The 21,760-nt window shown below is 40.3% G+C and overlaps 1 protein-coding gene across 3 annotated transcripts in view; it reads right to left on the minus strand.

Annotated features, from left to right (window-relative positions):
• Nucleotides 1–21,760, minus strand: part of Esr2 (estrogen receptor 2) — a 65,744-nt gene that overhangs the window by 10,899 nt on the left and 33,085 nt on the right. For 2 of the 3 annotated variants that reach the window (XR_007107280.1, XM_047541823.1), the window contains 2 exons: nt 20,866–20,919; nt 14,543–14,676 (listed from right to left, as the gene is read on the minus strand). Coding sequence is in view for 2 of the 3 variants with exons in the window: in XM_047541823.1 (XP_047397779.1) it covers nt 14,543–14,676; nt 20,866–20,919 (188 nt within the window). In the remaining variant the exon portion in view is untranslated. The remainder of the gene's footprint in view (nt 1–14,542; nt 14,677–20,865; nt 20,920–21,760) is intronic. The other variant, XM_047541822.1, reaches the window with a different exon arrangement.

Below are 21,760 nucleotides of genomic sequence, written 5' to 3' on the forward strand. Positions count from 1 at the left end.
GGTATATTTGTCCTAACTCTCTGAAGAATTATTTCAGTGGCTGTATTTAGGGTCATGATATACATATTTAACTTACTGCAGGTTTTTTTTGTTTCAACAACACTACTTCATGTACAAACGAAGAACTTTATAATAGTATCTACTTTCATTTATCCTTTCCCGGCCCTTGTGCTCCAGTTATGTTTTACTTCTACGTAAACCTACAACATGTTGTTGTTATTTTGGTTTTAAATACTAGGTTATCTTTGAAACACAAATAAAAAGGTTTAAATAGGGGAAAAATGGTCCTTTATGTACAGCCATCTTTCCATATAGTATAATCCCCATCTTAAAGGGCATCTACTAATATTTTTTTTCTAGTGCAGGGCTACTAGGAATAAATCCTTTCCATTTTGGTATGTCTGAAAATATGCTTATTTTGCCTTCAGTTTTGAAAGTAGAAGGGATTCTGCAGTGACAACTGTTTTCTCAAGAACTCTACAGACACGGTTCCCACCTCTGACTCACACTTCAGAAAGCAAATCCGCAGCCATCCTCGTCTTTGTTCCTCTTATGCCTTTTTTTCTGGCTGATTTTGAGATTTTTTTTCAGCCTAGTAAGGTGGCATGTGACCATAGTCCCAGCTACTCAGGAGGTAGGAGGATCACTGGAGCCCATGAGTTCAAGACCGCCGGACAACATAATGAGACCCCATCTCAAAAAAAAACAAAAAAAAACTTTTTTCTCTTTGTCATTGGTTTTAAGCAACTTGATGAATAATTGCTTTTTTCTTCTTTCTCTTCCTCCTCCTCTTCTCCTTCTCCTTCTTCTTCTTCTTGCTCTTCTGCCTCTTCTCCTCCTCCTTCTTCTTCTTCTTGCTCTTCCTCCTCTTCCTCCTCTCTCCCTCCTCCACCTCCCTCCTCCTCCTCTTCTTCTTCTTTTCTCCTTCTCCTTGTCCTTCTCCTCCCCCTCCCCCTCCTCCTCCTCTTCTTCTCCTTCTTCCCCTTCCCTTCCTCCTCCTCCCCCCTCCTCCCCCTCCCTCTCCTCCTCCTCTTCTTCTTCTCCTTCCCCTTCCCCTCCTCCTCCTCCTCTTCTCCTTCTTCCCCTCCCCCTTCTCCTCCTCCCCCTCCTCCTCCTCCTCCTCTTCTTCTCCTTCTTCCCCTTCCCCCCTCCTCCTCCTCTTCTTCTCCTTCTTCCCCTTCCCTTTCTCCTACTTCTCTCCTCCTCCTCCTTCTTGTGTGCATGCTTGGGCATCATTGAGCATCTTAGAAACCATGTTTCTAGTTTTCATTAAATTTAGAATTTTTAATAACAATCATCTCTTCCAAGTGTTTTTCCATAGCCCCCTTAGGTTTCAGGGATTTCCCGCACATTAACGACTACAGTTGTCTCACGCTCTGTTCTTTTCTTTAAAACTCTTGCTATGTCTTCACGTCCACCAATCCTCCTTCTGCTGCACCTCACCTGATGTAAACGCCACCCAAAGTTTTTGCATCGAGAAGTTCCTGTTGGGCCTGCTTCGTATTTTCCATTCCTCTTCATCCTTTCCTTTACCTCTTAGACCTATGAAGTATAGAGTCTCTGTCTCTTTTTTAATATTTTTTTAGTTGTAGATGAACACAATAACTTTATTTTACTTAATTATCTTTTTAATGTAGTGCTGAGGATCAAACCCAGGGCCTCATACATGCTAGGCAAGCGCTCTACCACCGAGCCACGACCCCGCCCAGGAGTAACTGTCTTAATGCACCTGTCTACTAATTCTCTCATCCATTTCATTTGTGGGTTTTTTCCAATTGAGTGACTTTTCTCTATTACAGATCACATTTTTTAGCTTCTTTGCAGGCTAATTAATTTTTGATTGGTTACCAGACATTGTAAATTTTTCCTTATTGGGTTCTTGATACCCTTGTATTCCTTTAAAAAAATAAATATATTAATTTATTTATATAACTTTTATTTATATATGTTTATATATATTGTTGTTGTATTTTGTTTGTTTCGTTTTGTTCTGCTTTGCAGTGTTGGCGATTGGACCCAGGACCTTGGGCATGCTGGGCAAACACTCTACCACTGAGCTGTACCCCAGTCTCCTGCTTTAACTATTCTTGAGCTTCATCTTGGGTTGCAGTTAAATTGCTTAGCAATGCTTTGATTTTTCAGGTTTACTCTTAAGTTTTGTTTGGTAGCCTTTAGTCTTGGGTTGCTTTCCCCTCACCATTAAGACAACAGTCTCCTGGGGACTGTACCCAATGTCTAGGAGAGTACAAGGTTTTTCCCACAGCCTGGTGAGCACCCGCCGTGTGAACTTGAGGGCTTGTTTTACTCACTCTTCTCTGGTGCTTCTTTCCAGCCTTCAGTGAGTATCCTCATAAGCATGAGCAGATTAGTACCCAGCTGAAAGCCTTCTGGAACAGGGTCTTCTGCAGCTCTCCAAAGTTCTCTCTCTGAGCAGCTCTTTCCTCTCAAGTCCTCTCTCCTGCAAATCCCAGCTGCCTTGGCAGCCCCAAATTCACAACCCTGTCCCCTCAGTTCAGGGGGACAAAACAGCTTCTATTTGGGCTACTTCCTTTTATGGTTAATTTTAGGTGTCAACTTAACTAGATTAAGGAAGACCCAAACAGCTGGCAAAGCATTATTTGTAGGTGTGTCTGAGAGTGTTTCCAGATGAGCATGGCATTTGAATCAGGGGGCAGAGTAAGGAAGACCTGCCCCTGCCCAACGTGGGCAGGCCCTGTCCTGGGCAGAGGGCTCAGATGGAGCAAACGGCAGCGCAAGGGCAAATTAATGCCTCCTCTTCCTCCCCATTCCCCCTCCTCCCTCCCTCTCCCTCTCTTCCCCACCCTGCCTCCCAGATCCGGGACACCCACCTCCTGCTCTTGGGCATCAGAACTCCAAGTTGTGCAGACTTTGGACTCAGGGTCTGTCCCCAGTGGCCCCCTTGTTTCTCAGAGCTTTGGCACTGAACTGAGAGTTGCACCGTCCCTGGCCTTGGTTCTTGGGCCTTTGGACAGAGCCAGGCTGCCAGCCAGGTCTGGAGCTTGCAGATGGCACACCATGACACCTCTCACAATCCCTTAGCCAACTTCCACTCTCGTATCCCACATCCCTGTCTGTCCATGCATCCTATTGATTCTGTTTCTTCGTAGAAACCTAATACACTTCTTCACATGGCAACCTAGAAACTGGCTCTGGGCAGTAAACGGACAACCAGTGTCACCTCTCAGGGATCACTGACCTGTGTGGTCTGTTTGTTCAGTGTCTGTTTAATGTATTCTGTCAGGGAATTTTATTTAAGATTGGGGAGTAGGTTCCACACCTTTTTTTTTTGGGGGGGGGCGGTTGTTTTTGTTCCCAATTTAAGTGCTACAACTAATCCAGAAGAAAAAAGTCTGTTTTTGCCAATCCTTCAAATCAGGCGTACAAAAGACCCACTTCCTCAACAGTAGAATATTTCCAATAGAAATAGAAACAGAATCCCATTCTCATAGCAATGTTGAACCACATAAATTCATTTTGACAACTGTTATGACTACGAAGCAAGCAAGAAACTTTCTGTTAGGAGATTTTTTTTCATTTGGATTTACCATAAACAAATTTTCGTCACTTACTGTCACGGTGGTAATTACCTCCCTTGCCTTCTGTGGTTCTCTTACATGCGGTTGTCTCAGATCCTGCAGGAGCACAATTGCCTCGTCTTTCCCTCTGCACAGATGCTGCTTTTAGCATTGACAACAACACAATATGATGTCCCGGAGGCTCAGACAACTAGCAGGAGCCTTGCCAAACAGAAGGCTTTTTACTGTGAAGAGTTGTGACAACAAGCAAACTGCTTTCCAAGGAGCACTTTGCAACACAGAAATGAGTTCTGAATTATTTGAGAGTATGAGAAGCCCCGTAATCTGGCATTCGATGCCCCTCCATCGACAAGATGGGGATACTTTTTAAGCAAATCCACTCTTTTTTTATTTGCTTGTTTTCATTTTAATTTTTCACTAGTTCTAAGGAGTTATACGTGACAGTAGAATGCACTTTGACACATCACACACAAATGGAGTATAACGTCTCATTCTTCTGGTTGTACATGATGTGGAGTCACAGGTCATGTAATCATATATGCACAGAGGGTCATAATGTCTGATTTATTCTACTATCCTTCCTACCCACAGACCCCCACCCCTTCCTTCACTCCTCTGTCTAGTCCAAAATACCTCTATTCTCTGCCCCCTTATTGTGAATTAGCATCTGCATATCAGAGAAAACATTCAGCCTTTGGTTCTTTGGGATTGGTTTATTTCACTTAGCATAATATTCTATAGTTCCATCCACTTACTGGCAAATGCCATAATTCATCCTTCTTTAAGGCTAAGTAATATTCCATTGTGTATATATACCACATTTTCTCTATCCATTCATCAGTTGAAGGGTGCCTAGGTTGGTTCCATAGTTCAGCTATTGTGAATTGAGGTGCCATAAACATTGATGTGGCTGTGTCACTGTAGTATGCTGATTTTAAGCAGAAGATATCACAATACCACACCATAAATTATACTACAGAGCCATAGTAACAAAAACAGCATGGTATTGGCACCAAAACAAACACGAAGATCAATGGTACAGAACACAAGACACAGAGACAAACCCATGTAAATACAGTTATCTCATACTAGACAAAGGCACCACAAACATATATCGGAGAAAAGATAGCCTCTTCAACAAATGGTGCTGGGAAAACTGGAAATCCATATGCAGCAAAATAAAATTAAACCCCTCTCCCTCACTCCTGCATAAAACTCAACTCAAAGTGGATCAAAGACTTAGGTACTAGAACAGAGACCCTGCACCTACTAGAAGAAAAAGTAGGCCCACATCTCCACCATGTCAGCTTAGGAAGTGACTTTTTTAACAAGACTCCTAAAGCACAAGAAGTAAAATCAAGAATCAATAAATGGGGGCGATCCAAGATGGCGGCCTAGAGGGATACTGCACCCCCGTCGCTCCAGAACACAGGAGTTAAGAAGGGGAGGCATTGAGAGACTGGGACTGAAATAGAGCCACGGGTGAGTCTGCCCACTGGGTAAAGCTCGGCCGGGTGGCAGGCCCAGATAGAGGTGGCTTATCGGAGCCGGGCAGGGCAGCTAGAGTCATCCACAGGCAGCCCTGCGCACTCCGGCGGTGGGCCCCGCCCACACAGCCAGCTTCTCCAGGTTCTCGGAACGGAACTGGCCCGCTGGTGAGAGCCTTTCTGACCAGAACAAGCTCCGAGTCCCGGAGCCAGTGCAGCTCAGCGTACTCTGTCACGCAAGCAGATTCAGGGTCCAGACAGGGCAGCCAGAGACTTCCCCAAGTAGTCTGGACCCCTGCAGTGGGAGGTGCCGTTCAAGGCTAGCCTCTCGGAGCTGACCGCCCAGTGAGAGACTTTCTACATAGAATCAGCCACAAGCCCCCGAACCAACGGAGAGCCTCGATCCGCAAACAGCCTCTGGGATCAGGGCAGGGCAGCCAGACACCTCTTCAGGCGGCTCTGCCCACTCCGGCTGCAGGCTCTCTTCTCGGGGCGATCCAAGATGGCGGCCTAGAGGGAGACTGCACCCCCATCGCTCCAGAACCCAGGAGTTAAGAAGGGGAGGCATTGAGAGACTGGGACTGAAATAGAGCCACGGGTGAGTCTGCCCACTGGGTAAAGATCGGCCCGGGGGGCAGGCCCAGATAGAGGTGGCTTATCGGAGCCAGGCAGGGCAGCTAGAGTCTTCCCAAGGTAGCCTTCCACACTCCGGCAGTGAGCTCCTCCCACACGGCCAGCTGCACGGTGCAGGCCCACAGTGAGAGCATTTCCGCACAGAGCCAGTTCCAAATCGTGGAACCAGTAGGGGGCTAGGGGCAGTTTTCTTCGGATGAGCTGCTTTATCAGATTCCTCCAAGACATCAGGCTACTGAAGGCTGGGAGGTGATACACTGGAAATCTACAGGGACACTATAAGCCAATAGCGGAAAACTGCAATATCTCTGGGTCCCACTGACAACTGACCAATATGAGAAAACAAGGGAAGAAAATGTCCCAAACAAACCTAGATACTACATCAATAAAACCCAATGACAGCACAGCAGAAGAAATGTCAGAAAGGGAGTTCAGAATGTACGTAATTAAAACGATCAGGGAAGCAAATGAGGAGATGAAAGAGCAAATGCAGGCATTGAAGGAGGAGATGAAAGAGCAAATGCAGGCATTAAATGATCGCACCAATCAACAGTTAAAAGACCAAATACGGGAAGCAAGAGATCATTTCAATAAAGAGTTAGAGATACTGAAAAAAAACCAAACTGAAATACTTGAAATGAAGGAAACTATAAACCAAGTTAAAAACTCCATAGAAAGCATAACCAATAGAATGGAGCACCTGGAAGACAGAACCTCAGACATTGAAGACAAATTATTTAATCTTGAAAGCAAAGTTGGCCAAACAGAAAAGATGGTAAGAAATCATGAACAGAATCTACAAGAATTATGGGATATCATGAAAAGGCCAAATTTAAGAATTATTGGGATTGAGGAAGGCTTAGAGAAACAAACCAAAGGAATGAACAACCTATTCAATGAAATAATATCAGAAAATTTCCCAAATCTGAAGAATGAAATGGAAAACCAAATACAAGAGGCTTATAGAACTCCAAACATACAAAATTACAACAGACCCACACCAAGGCACATTATTATGAAAATACCTAACATACAAAATAAAGACAGAATATTAAAGGCCGCGAGAGAAAAGAATCAAATTACATTCAGAGGGAAACCAATAAGAATATCAGCAGATTTTTCAATCCAGACCCTAAAAGCCAGAAGGGCCTGGAACAACATTTACCAAGCCCTGAAAGAAAACGGATGCCAACCAAGAATCTTATACCCAGCAAAACTTACCTTCAAATTTGATGATGAAATAAGATCCTTCCATGATAAACAAAAGCTAAAGGAATTTACAAAAAGAAAGCCAGCATTACAGAACATTCTCAGCAAAATATTCCATGAGGAAGAGATGAAAAACAACGATGCAAATCAGCAACAGGAGGCGCTAGCCTAAAGGAATAGCCAAATAAAGGAGAAACCAAATCATGCCAAAAACAAATATGAGTCAATTGACTGGGAATACAAATCATATCACAATAATAACCCTGAATGTTAATGGCCTGAATTCATCAATCAAAAGACACAGACTGGCAGATTGGATTAAAAAGAAAAATCCAACAATATGCTGCCTGCAAGAGACTCACCTCATAGAAAGAGACACCCATAGACTAAAGGTGAAAGGATGGGGAAAAACATACCATGCACACGGACACAGCAAAAAAGCTGGAGTATCCATCCTCATCTCAGATAATGTGGACTTCAAACCAAAACTAGTCAGAAGGGATAAAGAAGGACATTACATGCTGCTTAAGGGAAGCATAAATCAGCAAGACATAACAATCATAAATATCTATGCCCCGAACATTGGCTCATCCACGTACGTCAAACAAATCCTTCTCAATTACAGAAATCAAATAGACCACAACACAATCATACTAGGTGATTTTAACACACCTCTCTCACCACTGGATAGATCGTCCAAACAAAAATTGAATAAAGAAACTATAGATCTCAACAACACAATCAGCAATTTAGACTTAACGGACATATATAGAATATACCATCCAACAAAGAACGAATACACTTTCTTCTCAACAGCACATGGATCCTTCTCTAAAATAGACCATATTTTATGCCACAAAGCTACTGTTAGCAAATACAAGAAGATAGAGATACTACCTTGTACTCTATCAGATCATAATGGATTGAAATTAGAAATAAATGACAGAATAAAAAACAGAAACTTCTCCAATACTTGGAGACTAAATAATACACTATTATACAATGAATGGATAACAGAAGACATCAGGAGGGAAATAAAAAAATTCTTAGAAGTAAACGAGAAGACACATCATATCAAAATCTCTGGGACACTATGAAAGCAGTACTTAGAGGAAGATTTATTTCATGGGGTGCATTCAAAAAAAGAAGTAGAAATCAACAAATAAACGACTTAACACTACAGCTCAAAGCACTAGAAAAAGAAGAGCAGACCAATACCAAAAGTAGTAGAAGACAGGAAATAGTTAAAATCAGAGCCGAAATCAACGAAATCGAAACAAAAGAAACAATTGGAAAAATTAACAAAATAAATAGTTGGTTCTTTGAAAAAATAAATAAAATTGATAAACCCTTAGCCACACTAACAAAGAGAAAGAGGGAGAAAACTCAAATTACTAAAATTCGGAACGAACAAGGAAACATCACAACAGACACGAGTGAAATACAAAACATAATTAGAAGCTATTTCGAAAATCTATACTCCAACAAAACAGAAAACCTCGAAGACATCAACAAATTTCTAGAGACATATGAATTACCTAAACTGAACGACGAGGACATACACAACCTAAATAAACCAATTTCAAGCAATGAAATAGAAGAGGTCATCAAAAGCCTACCAACAAAGAAAAGTCCAGGACCAGATGGGTTCTCAGCCGAGTTCTACAAAACCTTTAAAGAAGAGCTCATTCCAATACTCCTCAAACTATTCCATGAAATAGAAGAGGAGGGAACCCTCCCAAACTCGTTCTATGAAGCCAATATCACCCTGATACCTAAACCAGACAGAGACACATCGAGGAAAGAAAATTTCAGACCAATATCCTTAATGAACATCGATGCAAAAATTCTCAACAAAATTTTAGCAAATCGCATACAAATATATATTAAAAAGATAGTGCACCACGATCAAGTGGGTTTTATCCCAGGGATGCAAGGTTGGTTCAACATTCGGAAATCAATAAATGTCATTCACCATATCAACAGACTTAAAGTTAAGAATCACATGATTATTTCAATAGATGCAGAAAAAGCATTCGATAAAATACAGCATCCCTTCATGCTCAAAACACTAGAAAAAATTGGGGTAGTGGGAACATTCCTAAACATTATAAAGGCAATCTACGCTAAGCCCATGGCTAATATCATTCTAAATGGTGAAAAACTGAAAGCGTTCCCCCTAAAAACTGGAACAAGGCAGGGATGCCCTCTTTCACCACTTCTATTCAACATCGTCCTTGAGACTCTAACCAGAGCAATCAGACAAACCAAAGAAATTAAAGGGATACGAATAGGAAAAGAAGAACTCAAACTATCCCTGTTCGCTGATGACATGCTTATATATTTAGAGGAACCTGGAAATTCCACCAGAAAACTTTTAGAACTCATAAGTGAATTCAGTAAAGTAGCAGGTTACAAGATCAATGCTCATAAATCCAATGCATTTTTATACATAAGTGATGAATCTTCAGAAAGAGAAATTAGGAAAACTACCCCATTCACAATAGCCTCGAAAAAAATAAAATACTTGGGAATCAATCTCACAAAAGAGGTGAAAGACCTCTACAATGAGAACTACAGAACACTAAAGAAAGAAATTCAAGAAAACCTTAGAAGATGGAAAGATCTCCCATGTTCCTGGATAGGCAGAATTAATATCGTCAAAATGGCTATACTACCTAAAGTGCTATACAGATTCAATGCAATTCCAATTAAAATCCCAATTATGTACCTTGCAGAAATAGAGCAAGCAATTATGAAATTCATCTGGAAGAATAAAAAACCTAGAATAGCTAAAGCAATCCTCAGTAGCAAGAGCGAAGCAGGGGGTATTGCAATACCAGATCTTCAACTCTACTACAAAGCAATAGTAACAAAAACGGCATGGTATTGGTACCAAAATAGACAGGTAGATCAATGGTACAGAATAGAGGACATGGACACAAACCCAAATAAATACAATTTTCTCATACTAGACAAAGGTGCCAAAAATATGCAATGGAGAAAAGATAGCCTCTTCAACAAATGGTGCTGGGAAAACTGGAAAACCATATGCAATAGAATGAAATTAAACCCCTATCTCTCACCCTACACAAAACTCAACTCAAAATGGATCAAGGACCTTGGAATCAGACCAGAGACCCTGCATCTTATAGAAGAAAAAGTAGGTACAAATCTTCAACTTGTTGGCTTAGGATCAGACTTCCTTAACAGGACTCCCATAGCACAAGAAATAAAAGCAAGAATCAACAACTGGGATAGATTCAAACTAAAAAGCTTTCTCTCAGCAAAGGAAACTATCAGAAATGTGAAGAGAGAGCCTACAGAGTGGGAGAATATTTTTGCCAACCATACCTCAGATAGAGCGCTAATTTCCAGAATCTATAAAGAACTCAAAAAACTCTACACGAAGAATACAAATAATCCAATCAACAAATGGGCTAAGGAAATGAACAGACACTTCACAGAAGAAGATGTACAAGTAATCAACAGATATATGAAAAAATGTTCAACATCCCTAGTAATAAGAGAAATGCAAATCAAAACTACCCTAAGATTTCATCTCACCCCAATTAGAATGGCGATTATCAAGAACACAAGCAACTATAGGTGTTGGCGAGGATGTGGTGAAAAAGGAACACTCATACATTGCTGGTGGGGTTGCAAATTAGTGCAGCCACTCTGGAAAGCAGTGTGGAGATTCCTCAGAAAGCTTGGAATGGAAACACCATTTGACCCAGCTATCCCACTCCTTGGCCTATACCCAAAGGACTTAAAATCAGCATACTACAGAGATACAGCCACATCAATGTTCATTGCTGCTCAATTCACCATAGCCAGATTGTGGAACCAACCTAGATGCCCTTCAGTTGATGAATGGATAAAGAAACTGTGGCATATTTATACAATGGAATATTACTCCGCAATGAAGAATGATAAAATTATGGCATTTGTAGGCAAATGGTCGAAATTGGAGAATATCATGCTAAGTGAGATAAGCCAATCTCAAAAAACTAAAGGACGAATGATCTCGCTGATAAGCGGATGAGGACATATAATGGGGGTGGGAGGGTTAGCATTAGGTTTAGGGTTAGGTTTAGAGTTAGGCTAAGGAGAGCGGTAAGAATGAAGGAAAGAAGGACTGTATAAAGGGAAAAGGGTGGGAGGGGTGGGGGGGAAGGGAAAAAAAGAAACATCATTACCCTATGTAAACGTAAAAAAAAAAAAAAAAAAGAATCAATAAATGGGATGGAATCAAACTAAAAAGCTTCTTCACAGCAAAGGAAACAATCAACAATGTGAAGAGAGAGCCTACAGAGTGGGAGAAAATCTTTACTACACACCTCAGATAGAGTATTATTCTCCAGGATATATAAAGGACTCAAAAAACTTAACACAAAAAAACAAATAACCCAATCAATACATGGGCTAAGGAACTGAGCAGACACTTCACAGAAGAAATACAATCAATCAACAAATATGTGAAAAAATGTTCAACATCTCTAGCAATTAGAGAAATGCAAATCAAAACTACACCAAGATTCCATCTCACTCCGGTCAAATCCACTCTTTTAACAAAGACAGCAATGGCACAGCACATGTGAGGTAAGCATCTGCAGGCAGGAGGGAAAAGGAGGGCAGAAAAAGTTGATTTTCTTCCCTGACCAATTTTGTATGTCCTGCTTGGACATTTCCCATGTGCACATCAACCTAACCATCAGTTAGTAACTTTAATCACCAATCATCTATTATTTTATAAAAGGCGAATGGTGACGATAAAGTGGGGGGGTTGGGTGTAGGGGGATGTCCTGTTAGGAAGGTGAGGTCACACGGAGACCCACCTGGACACACCTGAGGATTGTCTTCGGGGTCTCTGTACCTTCACGTGACCTCTGGAACCCTCTTCATTCCTCTGTGCCCCTCTCCTTTGAGGTCCAACCCACCTTTCATCCAAACCCAATCAATCTCCTGGACAGCATCCTGTGCTCTCTCCAGAGCTACTCAAAGTAAGACTGTTAGCAGGCCACAAAGAGATGAGCAGACACTGACCAGAAGCCTCTAGAAACTCTTGTAGCAATCAACAGAGTAACTGTATAAATTTATATGATTTATGCCAATTATATAAATGTAAATATAAAATTGTAAATGTATAAATGTACATCACATATACATATCTAACAAAAAATATAAATTACAAATATGTAAAATCATACAAATTACATAAATGTATTTAAAATTTTATAACATCTATAAAACATGTGAGAAAAAAATAAAATCAATAACCTAAAAGCCCAACAAGAATAAAGGGCTAAGTACCAGGTGATGGCACATGCCTATAATTGCAGCTAGTTGAGAGGCTGAGGCAGGAGGTTTGCAAGTTTGAGACCAGCCTGGGCAACTTAGCAAGACTCTGTCTGAAAATAAAAAATAAAAAGGGCTGGGGTGTAGCTCAGCGGTGGAGCACTTGCCTAGCATGTGTGAGGCCCTGGGTTCGATCCCCAGTACTTTTGAAGTAAATAAATAAATAAATAAACAAACAAACAGTGGCTAAGTAAGTGATAAATACCTGATACGGAAGCCAGATGGACACCAGACAGAGTAAACTGAACAGTCTAGCAATGTAGAGATGTGTACAAAATAACATATCTTTATTTACTAAGGTACCATGTAGAGTGACTTAAAAAGAGGAACTGGGCATGAAGTGAAGGTCCATCAACAGAGCGATAGTTGAACAACTGCCCTTGTGCAATGTCTTTATTTCAAAGATTGCACTCGATCGCTCTGAGCTAACCTGGAGGAATTTCATAGCACTTTGAAAAGTAAAAAGCAAGATACAGAGATTTGTATGGAGTATCCCAGTTTTTTAAAAAATGAAAGAAAAAAAAAATCAGAGCCTTCTGTGTATATTAGTGGTAGGGTAGTATGCTAAGCGATTGCCAGAGGATGGGAGAAGGTTGGAAGTCTATCATTTGTCTGTTCAGATCAGCTACTCGGAGCTGGGCTAAGTGATGCACACCTGTAATCCCAGTAACTAGGGAGGCTGAGGCAGGAGGATTATAAGTTCAAGGCCAGCCTCTGAAATTTAGTAAGACACTCAGCAACTTTGTAAGACCCCATGTCAAAAGATTGGCTACTTGATTTTGGATAGGAGCATTGAGGACCAAACAAAAAAAATAAGACTGAAATAAATCTCTTTCAAAGCATCCATAATTTTGAACATAACATACTATACATTTGTGTATACGTGTATGGTTCTATCAATATAAATAGCTGGCTCTCCGTGTCCATTTTTCCACATCCACGGATTCAACCAACCATGGATCAGAAACATTCAGAAACAAAAACTGTATCTGTACTCAACACATACACACTATTTTGATCATTATTCCCTAAATAATATAATATAAAAATTATATAGATAGCATATTACATATGGTAAGTAATCTAGAAATAAAGTGTATGAGAGAATATACACAGGGAATAGTATATCATTTTATATAAAGGACTTAAGCATTCATGGATTTTTTTTTTTTTTTTTTGTATCTACAAGTGGTCCTGGAACTAAGAACCCCATGGATACCCAAGGACAACTGAAGAGAGAGAGAGAGAGAGAGAGAGAGAGAATGAGCAAGTACATACACACAATTAACTATGATCACCAAAGTTATGGTGGTTGTCTACAAGAGGGGTATTCCTAGTAATTTTTAAACTCTTCCTTTTGTTTGAATGTTCACAATAAACAGGTATTATTGATAAAATTCTTAAAAACCAGCAAAGTTAAGCCATCCACATACCCTGAACACCTTCCTTGTGTCCCACCTCTGAAGCCAGGTCCATTGCCTGATCCCACCACACCAAGCTGGTTCGAGCTCCCAGGGTCTCCAATAGGACCCCTGCCTCAGCCTCTGCCTCTCCAGTCAGTCCTCCACCCGGAAGTGGGCATGACCTTGCTATAACACCCTTCCATACATGACGCTCCCCTCTTGAACCTCTTATATGGTTACTCAGCATCCAAGGCAACCATTTGTAACCTTCAATGCTGCAATTTGCAGCCTGAGGCAACCCGACCCTTTCTGCTCTTCCATGAAGACTTGTTCAACCACCTTGGCCTTCTGCAACCTCTCCCGCATCTTTCCTCCTGTTCTCCTAGTAACTGCATACACTTGAGTACAGCACTAAGACTGTGATTTTTCACGGTTTACTTTCTTCCTCCCTATACTATGAGCTATTTAAGGGCAGGACTGTTTCCTGAGTATCTACTAAATGAATGAATGGACGGATGAATCTGTAAAAGTAGAACCCCAAACATTAACTATAGATGCACATCGATCATTAAAATGTCTGTCGGAGCCTTACAAAAAGCCTGAAGAGGAAACACTTTACAGTTCCTTTTTTTTTTTTTTCTTTTCCAGTATATAACCTGAGCCACATTTAAAATCGACCGCCAGTAGTTCACCCAATGAATAATTTATACTTAGGTCACCAAAAGTTAACTATGGTTTAAATCCCTACAAAAATAAAACAGAGAAGCCAGAAAGGAAGCCATGGTCCCCTTTCAAAATCAAACAGAGGTTCAATACTCTTTTTAACGCCACGCCAGTTCTAGAGAGAGTATCTCTCCCCGACAGACGTGGCCCAGCTGTGGTAGCTACTTACTGGAGTTGAGGAGGATCATGGCCTTGACACAGAGATACTCTTTGTGCTGGAGTTTCAACTCACGAAACCTTGAAGTTGTTGCCAGCAGCATGTCAAAGATTTCCAGGATTCCTTCTACGCATTTCCCCTCATCCCTACAAAAGTTCATTTGAGAATTTAAGGCACACACAGCTTTAGGCAACCATCAAAAAGAATGAGGAGGGCTGGGGATATAGCTCAGTTGGTAGAGAGCCTGCCTTGCAAGCCTAAGGCCCTGGGTTCAATCCCCAGCACCACAAAAAAAAAAAAAAAAAAAGAAGGAGGAATGTTTTATTGAAATTTCAAATTTCATCTTGTACATTCTTTGACTATAACAAGGTATTAATAAGACATCACCTAGCAATATGAAATTGCTAGGATTATCTTCATATAAAGAAGACAAGGTATGCTGTGGGTATAGGGGATTTTTATAAAATCAATAATAATATTGAGTCAATATTATTTCTGTAAAAGTATGCATTGGAACTACATTTTCCCTTCTCTTCACCAAGTGTTGTGTTGTTGCTGCTGTTGTTGTGGTTTGCTTTTTTAGAATACCACTCTGGTTGATTATTGTAAAACTAAGCCATTTTAGTCACCCAGCCCTAGCCAGATATGACAGACAACTCAAATGAGACAGTCCATGTTCCCCTTGGGAAATGCTAGTAAGGAAGTCTGTGTGTTACAGAAGCAAATATCCGAAGAAGAATAAACCTTCCTCTCTAGGGCTTCTCGCTTTCTGGTCACTTAGAAACTGGTGTGCCAACTAAGACACCAAAAACATTAATTAGAATAAAGCACATCTGAGAGTCTGTCAGGAAGAAGTCGCAAATGAGGTGGATCAGAGTCAGGAAAAGGCAGACACAGGGATATGGAGAGTTTTGACTTGAAGTGTTTGTTGTTGTTATTTGTTTTAAACAGAATCTCATTGCCTTGCCAAAGTGGCCTCAATCGCCTGGGCTTAAGTGATCCTCTGCTTCAGCCACCGCACCAGGCTTGAAGATTATTTTTCAGCAAAAGTTTTAGGCAAATTTCAAAGTATATAATCAAAATTCTTTTGAGTACTCCTTATAGATATAAACTTTTTAAATATACCTTTGAAGTAAATTGCTGTTCTTTATCTAGAATACAGTGGCTTTTATTCACTCTAGCCAGACATATATTATTCCACCTCATTGCTTTCCAAAAAATTTCTATCATCATCAGATAGTTACTGGAAGTCCTTAATAAACAGGCAAAACCCTCATCACTTCCGAAAGCTGCAGCACACGGTGAGGGTGTCCGAATCGCGGTGGGTTTTTGTGGGTTTCATTTTTGGTCTCTTTGGCATCCCACGAAGGGAGGTTGAAATCTCCAAAGTACTGCCTGCTCCCATCCCTTTCCTCTCAACACCAACCAGGACACTTCTAATGATCATGGTATTTGCAGGAAAATCCTCTGTGGAATTCAAATAAACCAACACCACTGAGCACAACCAATCCTAGGGAGACCATTCCCATTAAGGTGCTCAGCTAGGAGAGCAGCTCGCCAGGATCCTGCATTCCATGGCATCTGCCACCCCACAGACTCACCTACACAGAGCTACAAACATCCAAATTGTTCATTTTGGCAAATCAGCATGGTGGCTTCTGCAAAATGTTGCAGCTTTCTGAAAGTACACAGGTTAAGTGACAAAACACCAGTGCCCCCTAGAAGTCACTCCCAGGGAAAGACATCTGGGAGAATCAGAGCATTTTGGAAGGAATTCCAAAATCTATAAGAAACCCCCAAACCTCTTCCTACCCCCTTCTTCCCACCTCCCCTGACCTCCTCCCCAGTTCTGGGCTCCAGTAGGGACAACACAGGCCCTGCACTCAGGTGCACAAGAAACATCCCTCGTGTCACATCAAGTCACTCTGCCTGAGACAATTAATTATTAGAAATTGCAATTGTTGAGCTTGAGGACATTTGGTACCAAAAAAATATCACTTAAGGGTCTGGGGTTGTGGCTCAGAGGTACAGCACTTGCCTAGCATATGTGAGGCACTGGGTTTGAGTCTCAGCACCACATAAAAATGAATAAGTAAAAATGAATAAGTATTGTGTCCATCTACAACTAAGAAAAGTTTAAAATAAAATAGAATATCACTTAAGAGCAAAACAAAAAAAAAAAAAAAAAAAAAAAAAAAAAACCCACCAACCCTTGCACTGATGGTTTAATAGTTTGACTCTTGGGGCTGGGGTTTTAGCTCAGTGGTGAGCACTTGCCTAGCACATGTGAGACACTGGATTCGATCCGCAGAACTGCATAAAAATAAATAAAATAAAATAAAGATATTGTGTCTATCTACAATTAAAAAAAATTTTTTTAATAGTTTGACTCTTTACCCCTCTGTGAGACTCAAAAGTCACAATGGTACAGCAAAGACACTCATCTGAACTCAACCCTGTTTTCCAGAAGTTGCCATCTGTACCTAAGAACCACTGCTAAATATTGAGGTTGGTACCATTTCCTCACTAAATGCATGCCATTTTTTCTAGTTGTAGATGGACACAATGCCTTTATTTTATTTATTTCATATATGGTACGGAAGATCTAACCCAGTGCTTCACATATGCAAGCACTCTCTGACTACAACCCCAGCCCCAAATGCATGCCATTTTTAATGAAAATTCATATTTCAAAATGGGGAGAGAGTTTACATACTGATAAATACCTTAACTCACAGTAATTAGAACATGGGTACTTCATGGGAAAAATGAATTACCATGAAATTCTCCTGAAACAAATCCTAGAAAACTAGGCTTGACTACTTTCTTCTTAGCAGGTATGACACAAACATTTCATTCAAGGGCTGGCAAAGTTAGAATATTTTATTCGCTTCACAGACTGTAGAAACCAAATATATTTTTAGAAAATAAATGAGAAATTTAGGGGCAATAACGTACCTCATAAATGATAGCTTAATAAAATTCTACTGCAAGATGAGTTGTACAGGAAAGTGAAGGACTTAAATTGATGAGGTCTATTTCATTTATTTTGTAATTATGGATTAAAACTGAATTATAAGCAAAAAAACTAGGACAAGATAAAAAGATTTGAATTAAAGATACAGAACAGGGCCTGGGATTGTGACTCAGAGGTGAAGTGCTCGCAATGTGTGGGGGGCACTGGGTTCAATCCTCAGCACCACATAAAAATAAGATAAAATAAAATAAAAAGTATTGTGTCCATCTATGACAAAAAAATTTTTAAATAAATAAAAAATAAAGATATAGAACATATGTGCTAAAAGTTAAAATACTGAGATTGTATGTCAATCAAATCTAATTATGGAAATACACATTCTTATCATTTGTCCGTGAATGAGTGCAAAATAAAATTAGTAATTACATGTGGAATATCTTATTGCTTGATAATCACTCTTTTATAAAAGAAAGATATCCTGTTTGATTCCATGACCAAATGTCGAATGAGTGGGCCTTGCTTTGGTGCACACTCTTTTGTACCAACATATGTATCCCCTGGCTACACATATGGTTACAGACCATAATTTACCTCCTGTATATGGCAATTGGATATGGGATAGGGAGACCCAGGTAAGGCTCGGCATGTGGAAAGGACTTAACAAGGGTTCAACACTTATTATTTATTTTTCAATGTTAGATACAAGGATAAATTAAAATTTTGAAGTGAAAATATTATAGCTATCTTGAAGAAAATTCAATATAGAAATAACTAATGTGACTGTAAACTCAAACTTCCTCTGATGGCATTTGTTTTTTTGTTTTTGTTTTTGTTTTTCGGTACTAGAGATAGAAACCAGGGACACTTTACCACTGAGTTACATGCTCAGTCTTTTGTATTTATTGTTTATCTTATTTTGAGATAGTGTCTCACTAAGATGCTGAGGATCTGGCTAAGTTACTAAGGCTGGTCTTGAACTTGCAACCTTCCTGAGTTGCTGGGATTGCAGATGTGCACCACAGCACCCAGCTTCCTCTGATCTTTAAACAGCATTTAACATTAATAGTTTCTTATTAATGCTAAGGATATGAAAATGTCTTACATATGATTTTTTTGAGCAAGAAGCAGCTCAGGTTCTGTGGTAGATCTTCAAATGAATTTATGATTTTAATGATTACTAAAAGAACTACCTTGTTAGAAATAAGCTGAGATAACCAGATTTTCCTCTCATCCTCAGTAGGATCATGTTTTCTTGCTGCAGAAGTCTCAACAAGAATAAAAGGAAACACAATTTACATTCCCAGTACCCACAAATGGGCAAACGTAGTTGTATTTGGTGCTTATATAGTCATATGGCTACTTGAAAGAATTCTGGTAGAGAAATTTAGCAACGGACAGCTATTTTTCAAGTAGTGTGATGATTCTTTATTCACTTAGAAAAAAGATCCATAATGGAACTCCTTTATGAACTATGATCTCTGACATTTTTATTTTTTACAGCATACCTTTATTATATTTATTTATTTTTATGTGGTGCTAAGGATCGAACCGAGTGCCTCACACTTGCTAGGCAAAGCTCTGCCACTGAGTCCCACCCCCAGTCCCTAATCCCTGACTTTTTGAATAGGCAGCTCCCTCAGAAACATTCCAAATACATAAAACTATTTTCATCGATACAATAGACGAACTGAGTAACTGAACTATCTTAAGCTTGAAATTCTAGACTTCAAAAGGTTAGTGTGGGACCTCGGGCTGTGATTCAGTGGTAGAGCACTTGCCTCCAACCTGAGAGGCACCTGGGTTCGATCCTCAGCACCATATAAAAATAAAGATTAAAAAAAAAGTTAATGCGTCAAAAATAATGCTAGGAATAATAACAAAAAGTAAACACCAGAAGACACTCAAAACAATGTCTGCTCAGTGTGAAAGCATTTACAATTCCTGAGAACCCCTTTTTATACTCAATGAGATATACTAAATTTATGTTAGAAACCATAATACTTTCAAATATTTATAAAAAGTAACGTGAATCTATTAAAAATAACTTCTATCAAAATAACTTTCTTCTTCTACAATCTAAGTAAAATGTAAGCATAATATTGATCCAGAATTGGTGTCCATTTATAGAAATTTTCATGTACATTTACAGGAATTAAGGAACTCATAAAAAGAAGCAAGTTAATTGTACTAAAAACCAGGTATGAAACAGTCACTGAAAATTAACACTATAAAACAAAGAGGAAAATAATTTCAGTATCTGCCAATCTATTGGCTTCTCAGGGACAGAACATCTCACTAGCACTAACTTCTAGGAGAACTGTATGTGCATATTATATGTACATGTGTGTATGTGGGGGTGTGGCTTCATTTAAATCCTCAAGCGGAACATAATGAATGCACGTCTTAGTTGGGTGCTTGACTTTTCGGCCTGCCTGGCAGTGTGGTACCCTGAGACAACAGCAGAAAGAATGGGTTTCTGAAGCCATCAGAAATAAAATAGGGCTATTCTAAGCCAAAAGCATAAAGTAGATTGGGCTAGGGATATAGCTCAGTTGGTAGAGTGCCTGCCTTGCAAGCACTAAAGCCCTAGGTTCAATCCCCTATACTGTAAAAAAAAAAAAAAAAGAAAGAATAAAGTAGAAAGTTAGTTAGCCCTTTGGCCTCCTCTTTCCCCTTCCAGTTCCCTCTCTTGCTGAGAGGCAGTATATTGTTGTCATTAAGAGTGTGGATTCTGCTGGGCGTGGTGGTGCACACCTCTAATCCCAGCGGCTGGGGAGGCTAAGACAGGAGAATCACGAGTTCAAAGCCGCCTCAGCAATGGCAAGGTGCTAAGCAACTCAGTGAGACCCTGTCTCTAAATAAAAATACAAAATAGGGCTGGAGATGTGGCTCAGTGGACCAGTGCCCATGAGTTTAATCCCAGGTATCCCCCCGCCAAAAAAAGAATATGGATTCCACAGCCAGGTCCCCATATCCAGCTCTACCACTTACTTTTACATAACTGTAGCAATGTCACTAAGCCTCCCATTTCCACATCTGAACAATAGGGATAAAGATGGTGCTTACCCACAAAGGGCTTGTGGAGATGAAATGAGCCAACATGTATCAAGTGCTTACGACAGTGCCTGGCACATACGAGCCATTAAGTTAGCTATTGTGATTGTTACTGGAGGGTCTGACGCTCCACTCTGCTCTGGGCTTCCAGAGCTTCCCTCTACGGTTCGCCACCTGGGCTTGCTCCTGCTCAAGCCACATCCCATGCGCCAGCTCTTCCCACGGGCTTTGTTCTCCACCAGAACACCTCCATTACTCAGAACAGTGCTCTTTGTCAATGTCATCCATGAATAGATGCTGATACCTTGGGGCACCGCTCTTCATCTGCGCAACGTGCGAATGAGGGTCTTCTGATGACCTAAAGTGGTAACAGGATTATGATGCAAGAGTTGGGGCAGGTACTTTCTGTTCCTAGTGCTAGGCATCCTCCTACTCTGAGCAGAGTCAATGTGGCACTTTTTCAACATATGGGGACGTGGAAATCAATTCCCATGGAGATTTTCAAACCTTTCAAACGTACACCAAAAGTTTTCTACTTTTCCTGCAAAAATCTTGAATGTGGTTGTATGTTCCAGTTTTCCCTCCATAAACAGTTCAACCAAATCAATTAAAATTTGGTTCCTTTTCTGTGCCATCACTTTTAAAAAAGTTAAATGCAATCAAGTTGGACAATAGCACTATCATGTCCCAACTTCTATTAACCTGTCTGGTTTTAATAACTATTCCTTCCATCACTATTTCCAAAAACATTGTTATAGCACATGCTTTAGAGTGAGTTAAAGCATGTGAAAATAAATCTTGGCAGATTCATAAGAAATTTATTACCTGTCCAGATAGTTGGAGATGTAATTGGTCACTAGATGTGGGCAAGACACAGAACAATTTAAGACGGTAAGCTGAAAAAAGAATTTGTTTTTTATACCAGCAATTGAAGCCAGGGGAGCTCAACCACTGAGCCACATCCCCAGCCCTTTTTATGTTCTATTTTGAAATAGGGCCTCGCTAAGTTGCTGAGGCTGGCTTTGAACTTGTGATCCTCTTGTGTAGGATTACAGGCATACACCACTGCACCCAGATAAAGTAGGATTTTTAATGCAGAAAAATCTGCATTGACTTGCACACTTAGTGGCCACATATCCTGCTGGGTACAGTCCCTTGTTGTGGCCCTGGCCTGCAAATGCAGTGGTGCCACAGGTCAG

This window comes from Sciurus carolinensis, chromosome 2 (assembly GCF_902686445.1).
Source record: "Sciurus carolinensis chromosome 2, mSciCar1.2, whole genome shotgun sequence".
In the NCBI taxonomy this organism is placed as follows: domain Eukaryota; kingdom Metazoa; phylum Chordata; class Mammalia; order Rodentia; family Sciuridae; genus Sciurus; species Sciurus carolinensis.